This window comes from Apteryx mantelli, chromosome 1, assembly GCF_036417845.1.
Source record: "Apteryx mantelli isolate bAptMan1 chromosome 1, bAptMan1.hap1, whole genome shotgun sequence".
NCBI lineage: Eukaryota > Metazoa > Chordata > Aves > Apterygiformes > Apterygidae > Apteryx > Apteryx mantelli.
In genome coordinates this window covers 9,508,592-9,533,491 of record NC_089978.1, presented here as the reverse complement: position 1 = coordinate 9,533,491, position 24,900 = coordinate 9,508,592, and the positions used below count along the sequence as shown (strand labels likewise).

Below are 24,900 nucleotides of genomic sequence, written 5' to 3'. Positions count from 1 at the left end.
TCCAGGTTGTCTTTCCCCAAGTTGACTGTATTTGGAGCTGAATGCATCAGAGATGAGCTTTTCTATGGAGCTTTAAGAAAACTTAACTCACATGGCATACATAGCTTTTACTTCTGGCTTTAGTTGCAGCTCGTTCACATGATGGTGTGATTGCATCCATGAGTGATGATAGCTGGTAATCTGTCTCAGCTAGATATAGTGCAGTGTAGCAGAAGGAGGCTTTGGGTCAGTTCAGCCTGGTGGTTAAGACGGTAAGTCAGATCAACACAGCAGGCTACACTGGGAGTCTTGCATCATGAATGCACATCTGTGTGATTACCCTGTTGCCTATTTTCCTAGCCAAGACAAATCCTAAACTATGACCATCAATATTTAGGGCAATCTCCCACTTGCTCACTAGGAATTCAGAAGGCTTCCTCCAAAACCAACTTTTCTAACTGAATAAATTCAAAAAGCTCTTCTGCTTGATATATATTTATAGGAGCAGCACCTATGAGGGATATTGGATACCCTGATATTGGAAGCAACAGAATCCTAGAGAACTCAGATGAAAGTCAAATTCAAAGCATCTCTTATTAAAATCCAGAGCAATCAAAATCATGCAAAATTGGCAATTAGCTGTGAGAGGGTTGCTGTTTTCGCGTTCACAGCCATATCTGACCGTGATGGCACCACAGCTCCCCCAGGGCAGTGTATCCTGCATGTACACTCTGGTATTTCAATAGCTTGAGAATTTTGCTCATTTTCTAAGTGAATTCAGTCTCTGACACAGAATTTTGCCAGCTTAATATCTCAGCAGGATTTATGGACAGTTCTTCATGCTGAAAAGAGGACAAGTGGAAAAGCAGCTGAACAAACAGCAGTTCATTATTCTTCATCCTTAGGGATAATGAACAGTGTAAAACCCAGTAGTTTTGACTACAACTAATTGCATCCCTTGTCAGCAAAAGCTCAGGAAAGGCCGTTGTCCTACATGTGTGCACCCGCTCTGCTCCTGCATCACTAATTTCCACTTTCCCTCTTTTCAAACCGCTGTCTGCAGTGTGGATCTCAGTCTGCTGCCATTATTGCTGATGCTGAAGGAATTCAATAGCCATTAACCACTCAACCTAGACTAACAGGAGCCCACTGTAACTGGCATAGCTATTTCCAGAGACCAACAGCACTAACAGGCTAACGGATTAAGAGTTGTTTCATGCATTCTACAGCAAAACACAAGTATCCTGTCTGATAATTTGTCATATGTGTTTTTATTCAATAGTGATCACAAAGCCATTTAGCATTCAGCACAAGCATGTAACTGACTGCATGCTCCAATGACTTACCTGCAGATCAAATCAGAACCTCAGCGTGAGAGGTAGGAAGAGACTTAAAATGTCCTGTTCTTTTTAGGGCTCATAATTTCACTTTTTCCATCATAACTCTTGACCTTGTCTTTCTCCTGAAGAGGAGTTGAGAAGCTTTTTCCCAGTGCTCTCTCTCTTACAGGAAATACAACTAGGAACAGAAGGGAGTTGCAGCTTGCCCCAAGAAACTTGCAGTGTAAACAGCCAATGCAAAATATTAGTGAGAGCACTTTACAGATAGTGATCTGAAGCACCGAACATGTAGTGATTTATCCAAGATCAGTCTGATGAAATCAGTGGCTGATCTGAAAAACAAAGTATAGATCACCTAGTTTTCAGAAGATGCCTTTACTAATCTCTCCAAATAGGTCTGCTATGTCTGCAGGCAAACATCTGTTGAACATCCATATTGGCTTCTCCTTGGAGCTAGTCATTGTGGTAAGAGGTTTAAAGAACAGATGATGTCATTGTGGGACTACTATAAAAATTCATGTTCACCCAGAAATAAGACTACTCCATGATTGTGAATATATTGTCCTGAAAAACGCATCAAAATCTAGCAACTGCACTAAAGCCAATACCTTATACTCCTGTCAGTAGGGAACATTTCCAGTCATACTTGGCCCTATCATGTAAATTCTGCCCAGCTTTTGGACCCTTGACCCAGCAAGCATCATACTTTTTGCTTACTGTTCTCTTGCAAAAATCCATTTATCTAGCTAGGCGTTTGCCATAGATGGAAGGATGATTGCCATAAAATTGGGACTTTTTTTTTTTAAATCTCCTGCTATTTTTCAACTCTTTGACCGATGTGCCACAATGTTAAATTGTCGTCTGCAGTTGATAAAGCTCCTCTTCTGGCTGTAAAGCCTCCAGCAGAGGACCAGACTGCAGAAGAGAAGATTTGCCCTCAAACCCACAAGCAGAAGTGGGTTCTATGCACTAAAGATAAAAATTTGAAGGTGTATAAAAATAACTCCTGCAAAGGAGTTATCATGACAAAATGTCACTTATTGAACAGCTGGTGTTCGTTAACTGGAAGAAAAAAAGAAAAAAAAAAGGCAAGTTTCAAACTACAACTTTGGATTATGACCTTATAAAATGCTGAACACGCAACCAGTTTCCTTTCAACCCTGAACAATCTGCACTCCTAAAAGAGTTAAAGCACTCAGGCCCAGAATAAATTCTGAAAGGAAGGATTTCGGATTTGTCCCTGGAGAAGTTACCTTATTGCTACGTCAATCCAGTTGCAGCACTTCACTCCACTGGAGCAGCACATCACTGTCTGGAGATGGAGTTCTTGAAAGATTTGCTAGCGACAGAACTGACACTTGCTAACTGGCAGGCAGCTAGTATACAAAATCATCAGCTAAGGGGTAGGAAAGCACTGGAAAAGAGACTTAGCCTTCTAGAAACCTCAGAGTGAATATTCAAGGAAATAAAGTGAGCAATTTCTGCTATTTGATCAATTCAGCTTGTTCAGTCATGATGATGCATTAGGGTTCAACCTCCAGAGGTGATGCAAGGAGCATTTTAAAATGCATTCATAATGGTACTCAGCAGGAATGAAACGTACCTGTCCAGATCAGAATCAAGTTTATGATCATTATTCACTTTCCATTTGTTCCTCTCTCACTGGTGTTTTAACATGATCCTTCAGTGATGCTCAAAAATATTTCTATAATATTCTAGTTTTCACTAGCAACAGATGCTTATGTCAAATTTATTAGCACTGATTTTAAGCTGCAAAAAGGTCATCCAGTTATGACAGCTGTACCATAAAGGTATATATATCTCACAGAGCTATTTCTGCACATGCTGCCTGTCCAGAAAAACGAACAGTTAAAGGCTGAGTTGTCCCTATCTTTCCTTCAGCGGGGCACAAATTCGGCTCTGTCTCTCCTACCTAACCACCAGCTTTCAAAAATGCACAGAAACTTCCTGTCACTGTGATGGGTACCTCTCCATCACGTCAGCTTGAAAGCAGCCAACAGCTTCAAAATTTCCCAGAGGAATGTGTTGGGAGATTGAGTAGATGGAGAGGGTGTTGGACAGTTTTACCTGAAACTTTGATGCTTTTGGAAATCAGGTCACCCATATATGCTGTAGTGAGCAGCCTCTTTCCTCCTTGATTAACTTGATCAGATAGCCCTGCCCTATTTGTTATTAAGTTTTATGCTTTCTGACAAGTCCACCATCTGGAGAGTAAGAACTTTTACAAATTAAATACATGTAATACTGATTTCTAACTCCAGTATTATCTTACATATAACCTCATGAGTCTTGCTTTAAACAAATAGCTAAGAGCTGTAGGGAATCAGCTCTTTCAGAGCTGGATGGTCTTTCAGAGTTGGAAGTCCCACACATTTCTAAATCCTCTGGATTACAGCATGAGCAGAGACTGAAAAGAACCAGTAAAGGCCAGTGTGCCAGATGACATTTCCCCAACATCTAACACTTAGAGCAGCAGTTTGCAAAATGTTACCTAAGTGACAAACAAGTTTTGTACCACAACTTCTACATTTCATTTTGATCACTACTTATAAAAGAAGGAAGTGACCTAAACAATAGCAAGAAAATATTCATTAAAATGGCCACATTATACGCTGCTCTCCTCTCTCTCAAACACACAAACATACAGTTAGTTCCCACTGAAGATCAAAGGCACAATATGATATAGCCCAAAGAAAGTTTTTGTTTTTTTTTTTTTTTAGGAAAATGCAAAAAAGCATTTGAAAATGCTAGTTTTTTTTATTTTCAAGAAGTGCTTATTGGCAGCTTTTTAGGTCAATACAAAAGCTCAGTTATAATCATCAGTAAGTGCCAAATGATATTAAGCCGATTAATTCTAATTTATAGCATATCACAGCCATGTAATTGCCAGGAGAGTTTCATCCAGATTAGCTAAACTGATCTCAAACTTTAAAAAAAACATTATTCCTGTGCATATTCACCTGTCTTCCAATTTTGCTTTAATGTCAACATGTAAATTTGCAATGCATTATTAGAATATGGCACTAGAGGTGTAATAATATAACAAATTCCATAACGCTTCCACTTCAGGGGTTTTGTAGAAAGAAATTGCCTACACAGTCATACTTACACTGCAGTGTGAGATGTAAGAGTACAAAGCATCAAGTAAATTAAATGACTCTACAGCCCTGAATCTGAAAGCTACTCTAAAGAGAACAGATGCCAAGAAGATACCTTTAAGAGCTTCTCAGAGTACAGTTCCATATGGTGACTGCTGGATGACTTAGACACAGAATGATACCACTTGCAACCTGTTGCTATTTCCACTTAGCGTAAAAAAATTCTACAAAATTGTATGCCTGCTTTTCAACAAGAACGGTATCTACAAGCTTTATATTTACTCAAACATATTGCAGACTGCCATTTAAAACTGTGCTCTCTTCGAACCCTTATACACAATCAATGCACACACAATATTTTGGTCAGGTCTGGTGCATTTTTTCCAACTCCAGCAATAAAATTTCCCAAAGCTAATTTTTCACATAAGGACATTACTAATTAGGGAAGGGGAGGATTTGTTATTCTTTTTTTTTTATTTATGGAAAGTCTTTTCATCCTATGTCGGATATCAAAAAAGCACAGTCCTTACCCACTATGTTCAGGCTAGAAAAAGAGGTAATGAGTTTTTTTTTTTTTAAATGAACAGTGCTTATTAGTGTTCTTTTTCCTAATTATTCTAAGTTACACATTCAGAGGACAGTAATGTAGTAAGACTACATTTGGTCTATGGAATATTTGCTGAACTGCTAGCACCAAAGGGAGCAAGGGAGCTGTATCCATATCTCTTCTCAAACCATTGTTTGGAAACATTGATATATATAACTTTTTTTTTTTTTTAATTTCATGATCATGAAAGTGCCTGTAGATGAGAGACATAACACTGTTTCAAACACCAGAGTCCTCCATGAAGACGTGTGGACAGACTCTATATACATGTCCTAAGAACTCATTGGCTGGCAGCCCAGAAGATTGCCAGTATAGTCCAGGGTCAGCGCTCTTTTTTTTCTTCCTTTTTTTAAAAAGGACCAAACACATTGTTCTGTAAGAGAGATTTCGAACTCTTCAGTATCTTCTTCAAGAGAGGCTGTTCTAGTCTTCTACAGAAGGAAATACAACAGCTCATGTTCTCCATTACATGAAGCAACTCTTCTTTTCCTAACCAACTCCAGAGACTGCAAAAAAATTAAAATTAAACCATGTCATATTCTGCTATGTTGCCATGCAGCTGGAGCTGTCAGCCTGCCATGCTTCTAGATCTGCAACCTGACTCGGGGATAAGTCAGATGGGTCAAAGTGGCAGGAATTCCCTTCAAGGAGATGAATCCCAGCAAAAAATCCTCTTCGCCCATGGGGGACGGGGAATCACGTGCCAGCTCTTTAATTAAAATTACAGCAAGTCAAATAGCTGATGCTTTTCCCCTCTCCTGGTAACGGGGATGCCACATTGTTCACAAGGGTGTTCTGTCGTGCCTCACTGATCAACCGACAAGCTAAGTCCAGGAAGAGTTTTTCCACGTTATCTGATTCTTTTGCAGAGGTTTCCAGATAGTACATGTCTTGCGCTTCGGAAAATTCTGCAGCTCTTTGTTGGGAGACTTCCCTCTTATCAGCTAAATCAATCTTATTACCTGCATCAATAAAAGATTTTAGAAAAGGAATTAATTTGACTTACAAGACAAAAGAAACAGAAATGGATCAGCAACGAAGAAGTGCTTGGTGCAGTATGTATGTATGGACAGGGCTTTTGATGGGAAATTCTTAGTGCTAGCTCTGCCCTCCAAAGAACGGATTCCCTGATTCGTGCAACCAAGTTCATTTAATATCAGGTCATTTAATGGAATATGCCCTGTGAACATACAAGTCAGTTAGCAAACAGATGCATTAGTGCTAAATTAAAGCTAATCAACTGACATTAAAGGATTTTCATTTTAATACCTATTGAAAATTCTCCTGTTCTTGCTCTAAGGAGCACTTAAAATGTCAATTATAACGTGAGATGCTAAATGTGATATTTTTCATGTAATTATAAGCTTCAGAACAAGCCCGGCACAGAAGGCTGCTTTCCTGTTTTAATTAAATATTCTTGTGAGTGATTTGGCTGTGGAGCCTGGAACATGGATGGGCTCAAGGGTGCTCACAGAACAAGGCGGGGAAAGAAATCAGCCCTTTCCTTTGGGTGCTCACTTTAGTAGGCAGTTGATTAATGCCCCAAGCAAACGTCTGCTAAGATTATACCCTATTACTGGCCACCTCACTTTAAACATGCTGTTTTTACCATAAATTAATCTCACAAAAAAGATAAGAGACCAAGACCTGTGACAGCAGGGGACTGTGTCCAGGGACTCAGCAAGTTCAAGAGGCAACCTGCCCGACCCAGTTTCTACCAGCAAGTCCTCCAAGGCTGCTGTGAGAATCAGTAGGAGGAAAAGCTCTTTCATGCTCTTTCATTGGAAAGCCAGATCTTGCTGCCATCCTTTCATCTGAGATATCCTTTTTTTTCTGATAATTACTTGGACACGGTATATACACCAAAGTTACATTTATAAACAGATTATCACGAGCTGGGTAGGTCATCACTTGTCAATCACTAGCAACCACTTGCTAATGTAAGTGGGCTATGGCTGTTACCATCTGCAAAAGTGTGCGCTGTGGCTATTAGCATTTATATTTTATGCCGTAACTGTTGATAAGAAACTTAGTGTTCCATAAAAATCTATGTATATATCTGTTAGTCATTTATTAATTATTTCTGCACTATTTGTACAAGTCCCATATTCTTCTTACGCAGTGTAATGAGTTTCTTATATGGAAGTGCCTTAAATCCTAATGTTTATGTGCAACAGCATTGGGTCATGTAAAGCTCAAAGGATTTTTAAAAATATCATAAAGATATTTTAAAATTGAAATTGGTAATAAAGATACTAGATCATCCTGAAGAACTTTATTATTTTTAATGGCAAACCATTAATGAGAAAAGGACACTGCAGTAAAAAAAAACAAACAAAAAAACCCCCACCTTTTTGGCTTTTCCCAAGTTATTTTTCTATTGTTCTTCATATATTCTGGGGCTTTTAAAAGTCAAGTTCTGACTGCCAGATTCTGAAAGGAGAGCCTAGCAAAGCACAGGCAGGCACAATACCTTTCACCTTGCTTGTAGCAGACAGATGGCATGAGGTCTGTTTTAGCTTGAGTTGAAGCTGCTACTGATAACCTAGCTTCTAGTATTTATCTTTAGTTTCACTAAAATCCATGGGAAAAATCTAGTTTTCTAGCTCTGCCCCACCTGTAATGCTAGGATCCACATACCCATTGGGTCCTGCTTCCCAGGTCTTGACCCACTCCGGCCAAGACTTTAGTTGTCCCACAGCTATTGGGGTTTAACAACCTGCAGGCACTGCCAGCTTCAGCAGATCCTCGTATCTTTGTAGAGATCTGAGCTGGGAGTTGCAAGGGGAAAGGCTCTGTGGTTAGCTTTATTGGTAGCTGCACAATCACCACTTTAGTCCCTTATGGGACCAACCCGTGGGTAGCATCCACCTCTGCAGGCAGAAACCTTAAGCGTGGGAGAAGTCCACCCTTTGAGAAGCAGCTGTTGGTGTCCTGCACATCATCATCAGGGCACTGGGGTCATCCGCACCATCCAAGCAGTGGGTCGTCTCGTTCAAAGGGACTGGCTGCACCCTATGCCCATGGGCTGTTACAGCTCCGACTGGCAACAAGAACTGCCGTATCCACCTGGGAATCCTGCACTGCTGTATCCATTTGGGAATCCTGCACCACCAGTTAACACAGACGCCGCATTTTCCCCCTGCTAACACCTCCACCTGCCTTTGGCTCTCGGCAGGCTCCCGACACGCATGGTTCGTGACCTCACCGCAGAACCACCCTTCGAAGGACGGCCGGCACTTACCGACTAGCACGGTTATGACCTTATTGCTGGCGTACTGCTCTATTTCTCTCAGCCACTCGGGAAGACATCGGAAGGACTCCTCGCAGGTTATGTCATAGGTCAGTATTAACGCGTTGGCGCTGCGATAGTAACTCTGCGTTATGGACCGGAATCGCTCTTGTCCTGCCGTGTCCCAGATCTGCAGCTTTTAGCATAAGGAGGGGGAGCGGGAAAAGAAAAAAAGAATAAATTTAACATTCTTTATTTGACAGCAGCACCCTTTTGACCTAAATGCCTTCAGGGTAAAAGCAATGCTGGGAAAACACTTAGCTCTTCTCCGCTTTGGCTTCCCCTTCCCCCAACAATTTTTGTTTCCGTTTCTGCATTTAGAGATTGAAATGCAAGGCACAAACTCGGCTGGTACTCCGGCTGATGTCCCTGGGAAGCCGAGGGTCTGCAAGCTTTCGTGTGACTTTTGGCATTTCGCTCAGCTGTGGACAGAGTTGGCTTTGCCGGTGTGGAATTACAATGCAGGCGCTGGAGGGAGAAAAATCACTTCTTGTGCTCCTTCCCCAGACGTCCAACAGGCGCTTTGCATTGGCAAGAGTGTCCATCACAGACGCGTTACGAAAGCCTCTCCTCTAGCTCCCAAAGTTATTTATTTATATTGAAATGATGTATCAAAGGGGTGGAAACCGTAGGAGTAAACAGAGAGCTCAGACTTGCAGCTGAACGCTGATTTCCTCTACATAACTTGGGACATATCACCCAGTTGCTCGCTGCCTTTCTTCCCAGTACGTAGAAGTGGTTAACACCACTGTATCTATACAAAAGAGGTCATGAGGCTTAACCGATGCTTGTAAAGCTCTCCAGGGCCAGGAAGACAACATATAAGGCATTTCCCAGCATGAATCAAACTCCTCTCATTTTTATAATTTGACCATCTGATGCATTTTTTTCAATATTTCAAAAATGCAAAGAAGCAAATATCCAAAATTAAAATATTCCAGGTTCAGAGAGTATTTCTCTGCTTCAGCTGTTATTTTTCAAAGTGCCCCTCCCTGGAGTATGTGAAAGGTTGATTTCCAGCCAGAATTTTGTGTACTTTGGGCAGCAGAAGTTAAAATATTTGGGATTTTTTCCTTATGTTGCGCAGCCCATAACAGAGCAAACCTTCTTTTTGCTGAGTTCCAAAGCCGAACCACATCACATAAATATGTTATTTTGAAATGAGAGCCCCCAATAAACAGCTTTCAGACATAGAGTATCATTTTGGAAAAGTACATTTTTGCAAAGAAAATAATTTGTGGCTGGTTCACAACTCCTAAGCAACTTGCTGCCTCATCCCTTGACGTAGCTGTGTTTAGATGGCTGAACATGGCACGTGCATTTAAGGTACACAAAACTGTAAGTGAAATTACTTGCATGTGAAATTCAGATAGCAACCAAGTCCTCTTTAAAACAAATCAGCCTTCAAACTCTGGCAGATGGGAAAAAAAAACCGCAGATAATTTTTTTGTTGTTCATCTGTTTCTCAGGAAAAAAGTCTATTGATTGGTCTGCTGGTTAACAAGTTTATAAATGCTCTGCATTTATTCAGAAGATCTCTGAGCTGATAAGGACTTTTGATGTGGCTATGTTCTTCCACTGCTTTAATACAACAGATTTTGAAATCAAAATGGACTGTACTGGGCTGCTTTGGGGGAGAAGGTCCTGTTATCAACATTACAAGAAAAGCCCTAGAACTCACAACCACCGATAAAATCGACTCTGAGACAAAATGCATGTCTCACACTTTACCCCACTGATCAATTTATTTCTGCCAAGCGACAGATTTGACAGCAGCCATTTCACTCGTATCGTTTTCTCAGAGCTACCAAAGGCTGGTGCCTGACTCAGCCTGCAGAAATCAAAGTTATTTGGATGTTAATTTTCTGGGAGCCAGCTGATACACTTGCATACATGTTAAGATTTATGCATACGAACATTTTTGCATGCACAATAAGATCACAGATGCATATAGCACAGCCTTATGCTTGCAGCACTGGGGACGTTTATCTCTGACCAGCATTACAATTGCCATCTACTTGGCTCGAATTTGTGCAGCCTCTTAGTACATATGCTGGGTATATTTTTGGGTCTGTTAGAAAAGATCAGACAGATCAAAAACCCTTCTAAACCGCACAGCGCTGTCTCACACGCTTCACGACATTGTATGTAAAGAACACGAAGGGAAGCAGACGCTCTCTTTTTCTTTTTACAGTTGGTCTGTCATTGAGCGTTAGTAGCTATTCTCACATCCAAAACTGCTTGCACAGCCCTTGTGCTAGCAAATCCTTCTCCACTCACTTTGGAATGCAATTCTGAAAGCTAGAAAGTGATCTTCCCAGAAACCTATCTTTCCTTTTTAAAATTTAAAGCCTTTTTGGTAAATAGTGCTGCTCTCTAATCCTGGATCCTGATAGATGTGCAGGAGACGCTGCCCAGAACGGAAGCGGAGTCACAACTTGGGCACTGTTAAATGCGCTAACAGCCACAAAGTGCTTAGTTTGAGGGGGATGTCGGTTTTATTGCTCTGTGCTCTGAGTCATACTGTTTTTCCCACTAACCCATTAAGTGTTTATTCCTACTAGCACTGTTTATTCAAGAAGTTTCCAATCACTGCCTGTTTGCACTCATGCGAGAGGTGGAAAGAAACCATTTTGTCTTTCAGACTTTGGAAGGATCATTCAAATGGGTAAATTTATAGTATTAAGTTTCTTCGCACACCAGTTCATGAGCTGAACTCTGGTGACTCCAACTTACTCCACTGATGGAAGAGGGGGGCCTTTGACTTAACAACAACTCCTATTTGCTATATGAATATTCACCAACTAGCACTTGCCAACTGCTCTGTTAAACACAATCCAGCCCCAGAATGGTTAAGAAAAAAAGAAAAAGTTGCTCTGATGGTTACTTGTGCATTTATCAGATGTTTTGAGGGCAACAGGGATTTATAATACAAACGAGTCCACACTCAACTTGTACAGACTCCTTGCGCAGTCCCTGTCTCTGAGTTACCCATGTTGGCAAAACTGTGCTCACAACCTTCTCTCCGTTAAAGAGCTTGTACCCTCAGGCCAAACCAGTGCTAAAAGGATTATGTCACAGGTACAAGTCAAACACAGACAAGTCCTTGCTGAGGGTAACTCCACTTAACTTCAACTGTCTAAAAAAATAGACCTCAAATATAAGCTGAGTTATTGGGGATCCATCTGTATTTGTCAGGCTAGCACTGCTTTCCTGCCTGCTGCTCTATCCCACTTGCAAAGCAATGGGCAGCACATTAACTCAGTCCGTATCCTTATGCAGGTATTGATACCTCCTGTCCTTCACCTGGTTAAACTGTTTGGTCTTTTGGTCGAGGACTATCACTTGCCATGGGCTTCTACAGCTCCTCACACAGCAGAGTGGGAGCCTGCAGACATTATCATGGCTTTTCCAATCTTTCCTAAACTTATGAACATAACACTTGATTTTCTCCTCAGAAACTGCACTGAAAAATGGGTGGAGGATTAAAAAAAAAGCCCAGAACTAAAAATCTGCACAAGCCCACTGTTTCCATCCCACCACTTGCAAGAGCTTAAAAATGGGTCCAGATCTCATACCCAGTCACTGCCACACTGCTGTAGGTTCTTCCACTTCACAGAATCACAGAATGGCTGAGGTTGGAAGGGACCTCTGGAGATCATCTAGTCCAACCCCCCTGCTCAAGCAGGGTCACCCAGAGCACGTTGCACAGGACTGTGTGCACTTGCTCACTATTAGATTTAGTGTAGGTAGCAAAGAGAAAATAGCTGTTTCTCACTTCTATTCCCTTGGAGTTAATACAGGCAGAGTAATTCCCAGAGTAGCTCAAGGACCCTGGACACCTTCTTGACACCAGAAGCTCAGATAATCATACTCTTCTCCCACCTCCCGAACACCACGCTAGCTGTGACTAAACTTCTACTAATGAATTAAGCAGTGCCAGCCAACGTCTCTGGGCACTGGCACCCAATCATGTATCCCATTAAATTGTTAGACTGGGCTCTGGCATGTTTTGGCCTGGGTCAATTAGCTCTCTGCCAAATGACATCCAGGCTCAGTTCAAGAGTTAGCACAGGATAAGGACAGTTTCCAGCAGGCAGCCTGGATAGGACCACCCTATTTTGGAGGGTAAAGGGGTTAATAATGTGGACATGGGTCATTGCTGCCTTTATCCCTTAGGCCTGTTGACTTAAGGGCCAGTATTGCGACAGTCCCAACTTCTCCCAAACTCGTAACTCAGCAGAAGCTAACAATGAGCCTTTGTTTTGCAGAACCCTCCCCCCCCCACCCCCGCCAAGCCCAGAAATCTGCTCTGCCCTCCTCCAGTAATCTCAGGAGCTCAGCAGGAGGAAATCCTCACTGAGCACATCCCAGGGGGAATGCAACAGATTTCAGCTTACCAGAAATGCAATAAATGGAGATTGCATTGAAATGGTTCTTTGCACTTCCATAACCCCAACCAGCCAAGATCTCGGCGCCTTATAAACCAGAACAGAGTTTTGCAAAACCTCCCCTTTTCATTTCCTTCTTTAGAGGAGGTTCACTATTATGATCCTGATGGTAGTTGGGAAGAGGGGCATGGAGACTAAGTGTGATGCTCAGCATCTTCTGAGCCATGATGCAGAACCTCACGCACCAGTATGTGTCCATGGGCCTTCTAGCAGCAGGACGGCTGCTTTCAGAGAGAGACCTGAACTATCGTACTGCTATCTGAGTCTAAGCTGAGAATCAGCAGGCTCCTACCTTTACTTTTTCACCATTGATCTCCACGGTTTTAATCATAAAGTCAACCCCAATCGTGGCTCCTTGACCTGGTGGGAAAAGCCCCTGGAAGAAAAGAACAGTTTCATTAACCAAGTTCTGTAGCAAGACAAAAATTTCTCTGGGTACCAATCCTCACCCTTTTCCATCCCCAATACTACTTCGCCCATGTCTCCTTCCCCAGACACTTCTTTCCAGTCACATTTAGACAGGAAAACAGCTCAAAATGAACAGCACTAAAAGGTGCAACTGGTTGTTGCGTTGCCCCAGGCAGGGGGACTGGGGTCTGGCGAGGCTCTGCATGCTGATCTGGCCCCAACTACACAGAAAATCCAGTGCAGGAGACAGCAAAATCCGCTTCTGCATCTTGCGGGGAATAAAACAGACATTTCCCACAGTACAGAGGTTACCATAATTCAACCCCCCAACGTTTTCCCTGCTTACAGGTCCCTAATCCTGTAGAAAGTAACTGACTTGAGAGGTAGGAAAGCAAATGGGAGAAGAAAAAGAGGACAAATAAAGGGAAAAATAGAAGGAAAAGCCCTTCTACTTCTGTACAAGCTGCTGATATTGGCATCCTCTCTGATCCAATTTTGCAACTCCTTTAAAGAGGTGGGAACAAAAGCATTAAGGAGGCAGGATTAGACAAGATGACTTTGTTCCTGCAACCTCACGTCTTTCCTCTTCCCCTCCACTGGGCCGTAGGAGCGTCAAAAGGCATTTCTGCCAGGTCCTGTGCGACAGGCTCACGTCCCCCCACAGCAGCTCGAGAAAAACACAGAGCGAGCCGCTATCGGCACTGCAGCGATGCCAAGAGTCCACGGCTGTCACGTTTCTGGCAGTATTCAATCTCGATGCCATCCGAAAGGAACAACAGCAAACCAAAAAGGAAAAAAAATAACAGAGTGTTTTGATTTCTGGTGTCCAGGCCTACAAAGTCATGTTGATTTTAGGGCGTATCCATCTCTTACAGCAGCTGTAGCAATAGTGCTGCCAAAGCACAAGCAGCAGCAGCAGAGCTGGCTACAGATTTCCGAATTAACCCTTTGGGCCTAGTTTTATTGCTGCTAGCTATTTACGCTCAACAGGAGAGCGTGTTTAACATTACCACAGTGTTAAAAATGAAACTAACAGTTGGGGGAAGTTGCTGACAATTCCCAGTGAAAAACGGAAAGAAAAAAAAAAGCCCACAGCAACAAAAAACAGAAGTTGCATTATATATCACATCATGCAAACTTCTCTCAGCTGGGACCACAGAAGTCTTGTCCTTTCCCCACCAGCCTTTTACAAAAAAAGGAAGCCAGTCCTTAAATCTTTGCATCTGATTAGTTTTCTGCAATCAGGCTGACAGATAAGGCCTGCCGATCACCACTCTTAGGCAAGGTTTCCTGGAGCCTATCCATGTAAAACCACAGAAGCAGGGAGCTCAGATTTTCCCCAGGCAACACCAGGTCTTGTTTTATTGCCCACAGCCCACCACAACACACTTCAAGTCATGCTCTCAATAAAGCTCTAGAGGTATAAACTCTAAAGAGTCTCATGTTTAACAGAAGACACCGGACTGACAGCCCTGAACCCTGAGATTATCTAATTATCTGGGATTATCTAATTATCTAATAATAAAAAAAAAGACAGCTTTTTGCACAAGCAGACTGACTTGCCCCTTCCACCTTGGAGGGATCAGAGAGAAAAGGCATACTGGACAGTGCACCAAAAGGTGTTCTGGTCAAAACCAGGAGGAGTTTTTCCAGTGGCTTTTAGAGGAGACTTTCCATCGTAGGAGAGAGATGCGTTTTTTCAAGCACCAGGACCCCAACGAGCTCACCTACAGCATTAGCGACATATCACTTGTGCTGGTGAGGCTGCTATCACTGACACGTGCCCTAAGAAGCGCAGCCAAGAAAATACATCAGAGCTGCGCTGCCAGCGGACAACTCAGTTCGCAGCCAGGGGGTCTAAGTCACTTTAGAGCCCGTTCCTCATCCGAACGGGTGCAGCAGCGTTCCCACCTCCTCGCCACGCACATGACGGACGCCCAATCTTACCTGAGTGAAGCGGCGGACTAAGCAGGTCTTCCCCACACCGGCGTTGCCAATTAAAACAATTTTGAAGAGGAAATCATAATCTTCCATACTCATTTACGCAGCTGCAAGAGAGAGCGCAACACAAGGTGAGCCGACGCGCCGGCTGCTCCGCGGTCCGATGTCAGTGCCCAACGCTCTGGCCAAGCACTGACGGAGAGGAGCGCGGCGAGTTCTGACTCCCTCCCACCGGGGGAAATGCCTTTTCATTCCCATTGAACTTTATTCCTCCAAATCCTCGGACCGAAGGTCGCACCAGTGCTTGTGCGGCTCCGGAGATAAGGGAGAAAGACTCCTTGCGCTCTGATGCAGAGACACTCCTCGCATACCTGCTGCCTCCAGGCAGGCAGAGTCCAGCTCGCCTTGCCAAATCGCAATGGGTGCGAAACCTTGACCACGTTGCAGCTCCCAAGCCATCCCGCCCAGCTCCCCATGAACACCACACACCGGTGTTCAGCCTTACGGGCATTGCTAAGTAAGCCTGAGAATGTCGTTTCCTAGATTTTCTCTAATGCTCATTTCACTGCTAATTGCACCCGCTCCAGAGGACAATTTGGACTATACCACGTTGTCCGAGGAGAGCGCGGAATTTATTTCTGCTACGGCAATACACAGAAACCTGCAGTGAGTCTCTCGGCGGCACCGGAGAAGGCAGCAGCAGGGGTCTCTCGGGGGACCCCCAGCATGTGGCTGGCAGGAGACCAGCAGAGGAGAGGGCCAAGCAGCGGCACCCACATGTTGAGCCATGGCAGCGGGGGAACAGGAGAAACAGGGGAATTAAAAATAAGTTCAGCAGTGTTTGCCATAAAGACAAAAAAAGAAAAGAAAGAAAAAAATCGCACACAGAGCCCAATCCAACATCTCATCCTGTGCACTGGAGGGTGCAGTTGGCACCAAAGCCAGAGGAGAGGGTTGTGACAGTCAAGACAAGTCATGACAGGCAGAAAAGATTGAATCAGAGGTGTCAGGCTGAAAAACCTGCACTCAAGGAAGCAGAAGGGCAGTGTCCTTGCCTAGCCGTGGCCAGGCACTCGGTGTCAAAGAACCAGGTAGCACTTGAGACTGGGCTGGGTAACGGCACGAGGGACTTAGTCAAGAGAGAGATTTACAAGCCATCAGTTGAGATACTGCAGAACAGGCGGACAGGGTATTAGTATCTAAGGATAGGTGCTGGATGAGGAGATAGAGCTGAAACCAGGAAGCCTAGGAGATGAGAAGAATAAGAAGAAAAGAAAAAATAAAAAATAGAGTGAAGAATTTCAATTCCTCAATAAAACCCCAGATGGTTTAGAAGGCTCCTATGGAGCTGCTGAAGAGGGAGCTACCACCATGCGGCAGCACATCAGATGCCCCCAGCTACAGGTCCAGTCCCACTGTACAGCTATAACAGGGCTTGGAACCAAACAGCAAGAGCGGTCAGAGAATTCAAGATAAAATGAGACAGCCTGAGTCGGTCTGACAGGGAGCAGGCCGAAACGGCTGTCCAAGCACCACCAAGTGCTTTACACACCAAAGGCAGGAGAGGTGGAGGACTGATTCAGCTGCTTTGCCTGCATGACCCTTGGTCCTTCCAGGAGCCTATGAAAGGGTAATCACCACCAGTCAGTGACTAATGATCTGCATCACATCGGCCGATGGTGAATGGGTACATGAGTCACCACGTGGATACCTCATCTCACCAGGGCCAAACTGCACAGCTAGTGACACCGCTCTGCTGATGCTTTACTGAGCTGCAGCTACGGTCCCCGGCAAAACGTCACCAAGTGACGGGAGTTGGAGCAGCCCTGAGGATGCTCTAACCTGGCCTTGCTCTAGCAGGCAGAAACTAAGCAGTTCCCACTGTCTCTCAACATGGTGAAAGTGTGACCTCAGAAGAGCAAATTCTAAAAATGCTCTCATTTTTGAGGGTTGTTATTTTGCACAATCATTTTATTTTTATTTTATATTTCCTGGCACTGGACAATAATCACATTACAAAAATGTCGACACTACTCTTAAAATCAAATCAAGGCCTAATATTAATATACGGTTTCAAGGTTTCAGACTAGCCAACATGAGGAAAAATGCGATCATCCATTAAAAGCTATTACAAGCACTGGATAATTGTCCTGGAATTCTTCAAAGCCTCGAGGGCATTGCTCCCTGGAGCAATTTCAGTTATATTATTTATACCCTAAACAAGCCAACATTCAAATTTATCTTCTCAGGAAGCTTAAAAATAAACTTCCGCAGCAGATACATTTAAGCTTTACATTCAAAACACTGAACAGCTCAGACACACCCTAGAGTCATGTCTGATCCCCTTCGTTAGGCTCCAAGACTAATCATACGTGATACTAACCCAGAACTGGAACTGGAAGGCAAACCAAGGCCATAAAACAAACAACACAAGCTTAAATGCCAGAACTAAAGCAATGCAAAGGGGGTGCAGTGGAAGTGGAGGCAGAGGAGAGGAGAAAGAGAGCAAAGAAGAAAGGGAAAAACAATTTGGGAAGCAGAGGGGATAGAGGGGGCTAAACACCATTGCCCCCATTTGCCCCTTTCTCTCTCTCATCACTCCCATCCCAGTTATATGGTGGAAGGGAGAATATTATCCTGCTCCTGTAGGCACCATCTCTGGCAGCATCACTCCCGTTTGTGCTGAGCATCCACAGTTGCCCCCCGCCTGCGGATGGGCCGTGGGAACCCGGCTCCTGCTGCGCGGGCCGCAGGAACCTGGTTCCTGCTGCGGTACATGGGGTCCTGCCTACGGAGAGCACTCCCACCACCCCTCTGGCCCGCCAGGATGGATGCCAACTGCCCTTAGGGGACGGACGGACAGCAAGCTGTCGTCGTTGGACGCTCACAACACTCCCGCTGGGCTGCTGGGAGAGGTCCACGCAGAGCTGGAGCCCTAGTTACAATTTCCTTGCTTTATATGTATAAGAAAATTGGTATTTCTCCCTCTCTCGCATACACACACACACCAACCTATCACACAGCCAGCACTGAACATGCACAAACATTGCATCAGTTACTGCTACGAAACCCTCTTGCTTCTGCAACTTGAGCCTTTTGTCCAAGTGACCTTTCCTCCTGGCTCAGTCACACATCCAAGCAATTCCCTCTCTCGACAGGGAACATGTGTCTCAATCTCGGTCCTTGCCCTCTGCAATCAGGGAGCATCTATCTTGCGGCAACACATCACACACTGTGTGCTTTTAATCACATAATTCAGAGAGTATCTTTTTTTACACTTGGGGTCCTGCTCTGCTCCATTTCACCATACAGCCCATCAGTATTTTTCTATGATTAGTCATTCTAATTCGACCAAAAGACTTGTCAGACCCACCTGCAATGAATATTCACCCAAGGAGCGGGTGCATTCACCTTTCCTTCCCCTCTGCATCTGTGCAAGATCACACAAGCAAGTGCCATCTCCCAAAGAAACATTTGAAAAAGGAGGCACAAAAGCCATGGGCTGCCTTCTCCCTTGGTGCTAACATGACGGCAGAAACGTGCCAGTCCTTCCCACTTCACCCAGCATCTCAGTTACTAGAAACTCTCTCCCGTGAGCACGGTGAGCAGGACATGGCCTTTTGGTTTTACCTGCCATGGGGTCTTCAGTGCCTATTAATGGAAGAACAAGATATACTCCCATCTGTTTCTCCTGTTCACCATATGCCCCAAAGCAAGGAATTGTAATCTTCAGCAAACACATGCTCCAGGAAATATAGTTTCCAGGTATGTTTTAGTTTATTCCCCAACATGATTTCTTCTCCCTGCATTTGCTCCATTTCTTTGCTCCATCAGTTCTCCCAGATCCAATTCAGTTTACTTCCCAGTGTTTTTCATTGCAGTTTCTGCTATCTGAACAATTCTTTTATCTTTTTGCAGTGTTTTCTCACTCCTTAGTTTGGATGGGCACAGAGGGTTCCTCCTGATCTCTGACTGCGTGACGTAAGACGAGCTGTGCCCATGCCCTGCTTAGTGTCTTTGGGTAACAAAGAAGTGTAGAAGCACAAGGCAAAGATTCAAAGGTTATCTGGGAAACATTAATCACTTTGGAGTGATGAAGCTCTCCTTTGTCCCTCATCAACTTCCACATTAGCTTCAACCTTTGCAGAACCTCAGCTCAAACTGCACAAAACACACAGCAGCTTTGAGCGAGGTCTTTAGTTGGCGTCAAGAAACCTCTGGTACTTCTCCCTTGACTCCGTTGCTCATGACAAAGGTTCCCCTCTAGGCCTGACAAGAGCAGGCTCTACAATGATGAAGGCTTTACTTTTTGGCTTACAAAGCCAAAAGTAAAGCTGGAGGCTTCAAAAGAGCAGACCTTCTTAGGTCGACCACAAAGCGTGCCAACCTTTGCCTTTCTTTTTCTCTCCTTGATGATCACAAAATAATTTCTGTTCACGAAACAAGATAAACAGAGACCTTAGTCTGAAGTCAAAAGCTTTTATGTCTGAGAGAGCAGCTTTGTTTTAGATTAGCAAAACAGATAAAACCTATTATAGCTAAACCTCCCTGGTATCTCAGTCCCGCTCTAAATTATACAAATTCATGAGTCTACAGAGCAGTAGTTCCTACCTCTGCTGAGCCAGTCAACAGATGGCAGGTAGGGGCATAGTCTTCTCTCCACCTCAGTCTCACCTAGAGGTTTTCATTTCCTGCAGCCTTGAGAAGTGTCAGAAGGTTTCACAGGCATGTTCTGCTTACGACCCATGGTTTGGGGACCATTGCTGTCAAATTTTTGCATTACTAGAACAGGCTTCATTTAGCCAGGTGATGCCGATCCGTGCATGGTCTTAGGCCACACCTGGCTATCCACAGCCTAGAGTTCAATCTACACTACAAAGGCTGTTCCACATGAGGTGATAAAGGGTGAAAATGAGGCACTAAATTAAGCCATTTATTTCTTTGGACTGCAACATATCACAGATGAAGCCAGGAACACAGATAATTTGAATTCCAGTCCAGAGCCCTATCCCAAATCGCATCCTCATAGTATTTTGAAGACCTATTGCTTCAATTTGACACAAAAAAAGAATCTGCAACCTCTTCTATCTGCTATATCTTTAATTAGTCAGGGTGGAACTTGATGCATTTACCTAATCCTTATTGAACAGAGATTTTCTGCTCTTCATTATCCAACAGCTACAAACAAAAGGCAATTTACCTAAACAACTGAAGTTCAAACAGTAGCAGTTAAGTATATATGTATAATTTTGAATACATTTGTGATATGAGCCAGGAAATTCAAAGCTAAGGCTAATATTTCAGCTAGAAAAATTATTCCTTGCAGGCCAGGAAGTTGCTGGGAACTCAGATCTGGAACTGGTGTTGCATTATATAACACAGGATAAAATATTTCATTTTGAGAAGCCTGCTAATCCAAAGAGACTCCTTGCACTTGGCAAACAAGTTCCCAGCTCATGCCCCCTCTGTGAACAAGCTGCCTGCAGAGTCTGGCCTTTCCCATCTCCTTCCCATCTCAGGCAGGCAGGAGAGCATTTTCCCAGTTACCTGCACACTGGGAGTCATGCCAGCCAGCATTAACCACTCCTCTTCCTCAAGGATGCTCCCATCTAGAGGGGACAGGATGGAAAAAGGTCCCAAGCGCAGAAATGCCATAACTCTAAGTGGGATCTCCCCAGGTAGACACCCATATGCATTTATGAATTATTCATTTATTATGTGCATGCATTACCTGCAGACTATTTGTGCATACACAGTAAACCTAGCAACTCCAGGATGCAGCAGGTTTACAGCTTGACAGCTGACAAACGCAGACACAGCAAGTCCATCTGACCCTTCCAAGGAGCATGAGGCTACCATGCAGGCAGCACAGGGACGTGTAGGATTTCCCTACGCACAAAGACCGGTTGGGATTGGTTAATCAGCTGTACATCATCCAAAAGTCTAGACAAACCTTTAAAAAAAAAAATCTGCAAACTGCACCCAGACTTTCCAGATGGAAAAACAGTATTTTGGGAAAAACCTCAGCCCTACCCAAGAATTTTAGTTGGAGAGATTCCCGCTCCTCAACACTTTGCTCAGCACATTTCTGCTATGGAAATCCAGGCGAGCTAAGTAGCAGGTACAAGTTCACGTGCACCACAAGGTATGGTCTGTCTCACAGAGACAGTCCTATAAATAATAAAAAAAACCCTAAAATTGAGTAGTTTGATTTAATGACTGGACAGAGCACACAACCTCTCGCCTTGCCTCTTTTGCACACCAGGGAGAATTTGCAACTCACTGAACTACTTTGGCCAGACCTTGGTTCATATGTTACATGGCTCCCAGGAGCTTGTATATGCTCTAAGGAGCAACTCAGCGATCAGGGATTACATATTTTCACCATAAACCAACAGGCAAAAATAGCATAAATATCATTCCAAACAAAAAGCCTGGGACAGGAGCCCTGCTTTTCCCTCCAGAACGAGTGCGCGGTGGGAGCGCAACGCTCAGCTGTGATGCCCACACTCGACACAAGAGGGCTCAGGTTTGCCACGGGCCCATAGCTGGGCACCAAGTCTTTTTTAATTATCGGAGATAACCGACTGCAGACTGCTATCTTGGTTTGCGTGATTTATCCTAATGCTCTAGGTCACAGATCTCACATTTAGGAGCAACCCTTGGTCTTTCATACACTATTTGCGTTGCCCTGATGTCAAAACGAATTTGTGCCCATACTGTCCACCACTGGGTGAAATCTTCTGGGGGGCTCTGCCAGTACAAGTATCAGGAGCAGGATTAGCATCATTTTTTGTCAGAGGGTGGGAGGGTGAGGGGTGTTTGGGTTCGACATGTCCCAAGAGGCAAGGGGGACTCTGCTCTAGTCTCAGTCCCACCAAAGACTCTCCATGAGCGATCAGGTAAATCACAGCTGCTGTGGTCCACTTTCCTATCTTTTAGAGGGAGGGGAGACTTGGTGACATTTGTAAAACACTTCAGTATCTGCTAATGCAAGGGGCTACGGAAATGCAAAATATCACATACAGAGAGCAGGTTATAGCCCATCAAATATACTTGAGGCTTAAACTAGTAATCAACAACTGATCCTCCTCACACAGATCAGTTACTGCTAAATTCTGTGTTACTTAGGGAAAACACGAGAGAGAGATAGAGAGAGAGAGAGAACCTGCAAAATAACAAATCAATTTTTTTTTTCTTTCCATGGGATTGAAGAGATGCTGAAGTGCACACCCAAAATTTGATATTAGCAGCTGACCAAACTACACACAGAAAAAGTACTCCCAGCACATATACCATTTTAGGAAAACTGTTTTCAAGGATGACAACAGCCCCATACTTTACTTACTGACACAACCTGGATTCTGACTACAGAATGTCAAATCAGTCAATGCAACCTTAATATACTCTTACAAACATCTTTCAAGACACGTGTGAACACGGAGACCCAACACTGCATGCTCAGAACAACACTGTGTTGTTTTGGGCCACATCTGAGCAAGCCGTTCAGCCACCAAGCTGTACACGGTGCAGTAACTCTACGGCATTTGCATGGAAGAGGTTAAAAAAAATCAGCTAGCACAGCAGAGAGGCAGACTTTCAAGTGTGGAAAACTGCATTGCCAGAAATCCAGCCAAAAATGCCTTTTTTTATCTACTCGAAAACAACAGTCTCTTCCCCAAGGACAAAAAAAAAAAAAAAAGGAAAGATTTTTTAAAAGCTACAGCCAAACGTTAGCTGGAATGTATCTTGCATGGAAAAGCCAGGAAAGCTTCACATGGCCAATTCTCTGCAATGGGGGATTAAGCTTTCCTTCACAAAGCTGTATTTTAAGAGGTTGCCATTCCACCATGGGTAAGCCAAAGGGAGAAGCAGCAATGCCAGCTCCTGCTACCTCCTCCTCCTTCCCTCCAACCATCGTGCAAATCCCGAGGGACATGGAGCCCCAAATTTTCCTGCCTCCCAAAGGGGATGGACTGAGGAAGCCGTTTCTGCTCCAGCACTGAGACCTGGCCACTGAAAAGGGGAAACTGTTATCAGTTAGGCGAGAATTACTCCGCCTTTAGGAACCCAAAAGCAAGAACAGGTCTAGCCCCACGTGAGCTCTCCACGTTGGTGCCCATGTGAGGTTTCTGTGGACTCCAGCTCTGCTGGTAGGAAGGAGCCAGTTGTAAAGTCCACAGGCTGGTAAAGCAGAAGTAGGAATGATTCACCCTTGGTGTGCAAGAAAACTTTGTGTGGTGACTGGGTAAAAGGCAAGGAAGTCTCATGATGCATTAGTTGCTGGGTTGGCACACTTCTGGAGTGCAGCTGCAGCTGTATGTAAAGGTATTTTGACACTGGGTGACAGAGCTCTGATGAAACACTTGCAAGATTAGACTCCACGTGACACCAAGGTTTCTGATAAGGTACTAGAAAAGCCATCACAACCAAAGCATTTTGATAAAATATTTGTAAGGCCATTGTGACCACAAACGTGGAAGTAGCATAAATGTAAGTATGTCACTAACCAGTGACATCAGGTCCCATAAATGTATTGTGAAATACGAATGAGTATGTGCTTAGATAGTTTGGGTTATATAAATATGCCCAAGAATGTTTTTTGAATTTTAATTACAGTGACATATCTCACTGCTGTTGATCATCTTGTTTTGATTGTCCCAGAGGCTGTGGTATGAAAGAATAAAAATCTCTGCTAATAAGGTTTTGATTCGTAAAAATGCTTTTTAAAGTTAAAAAAAATAAGAAGCTGCTAATTCCACCTCTTGACTTCTGCTCAAGTAAGCTTGTGATTTACTAGGGTTTACATCACTTCTGCCAAACCTAGTAAAAGTAACTGACCGTTAAGCCTCATCTACCCTTATTTTCAGTGTCCAGGCTGCTGCCAGTAGGTACACAAAGCCTGGGCTGCTGGGTCCATGTTGCACCAAGCCACGCTGCAGCAGGGGCATGTTAGGCGAGCGCCAAGGCGCCGCACGGTTGGGGCCTTCCTGGGCTGCCCCGGCTCACCTTGACACCACAGGTGGGTGCCCAGACCCCACGCGTCGCTGAGGGTTGAGGTCCCATCGCAAGCGCAGGCCTATGCTCATTTTACTGCATGGAGGTATTCGAGAGCTTAAACCTGTCTGAGATCTCACATTTGGTCTCACTTAAGAAATCTTTCTTTGCTGACTCTGGCAGCTGCGAGGACTTCCCAGCTGTATAGCAGGGTAGACATGGGGGTACAAGCCCAGGAAAGGCATTTGGTCCGTTATTGACAAAAATGTCACGGTTAATGGTAGCCAACTCTCTATGGGACAAGTCCATCAGCTCAATACAGTTGAACTTTCAGAACATCAGCAATGAAACCTAGTAACAGGTGTTAACCAGAAGCGTGTGTTAATCTGAGCTGTACTAGCTGGAGATGCCGGTGACTAGCCGGAGTGGAGCTTCACCTGGGAGAAACCTGGCCCACATGCAATGTTATTGGTCACCTATAGACAGCCACCAACATAAAACCAGTACCACTACCTCCTTGGGGTAGGCCTACATTAGAGATGCGCCATGTATATCAGCACAGATATGTCAGCTCGCGGTGCGGGGTACAAGCAAAGAAACCAAAACCACATGTTCCCCAGGAGATGTTGTCTTGAAAGAAGTCTTTGGTACAGCCCCAATGAGAAACAGTCCACTTTTCTTTGCATAGAGAGGTGGTGAAGCTCCACTGGGAATGACTCTGCTGAATGTGCTTGAGGGCTTCACAACTCAGTTACGTTGACTGAAG

General features: G+C 44.1%; 1 protein-coding gene across 3 annotated transcripts in view; it reads right to left on the bottom strand.

Moving 5' to 3' along the window:
* Nucleotides 1-1,440: 1,440 nt before the first annotated feature.
* The window catches only part of RAB30 (RAB30, member RAS oncogene family), a 44,710-nt gene continuing 21,250 nt past the window's right edge, over nucleotides 1,441-24,900 (bottom strand). For all 3 annotated transcript variants that reach the window (XM_067317290.1, XM_067317351.1, XM_013950341.2), the window contains 4 exons: nucleotides 15,144-15,244; nucleotides 13,081-13,164; nucleotides 8,290-8,473; nucleotides 1,441-6,007 (listed from right to left, as the gene is read on the bottom strand). In XM_067317290.1, the coding sequence (XP_067173391.1) occupies nucleotides 5,757-6,007; nucleotides 8,290-8,473; nucleotides 13,081-13,164; nucleotides 15,144-15,236 (612 nt within the window). In that variant the 5' untranslated portion in view covers nucleotides 15,237-15,244 and the 3' untranslated portion in view covers nucleotides 1,441-5,756. The remainder of the gene's footprint in view (nucleotides 6,008-8,289; nucleotides 8,474-13,080; nucleotides 13,165-15,143; nucleotides 15,245-24,900) is intronic.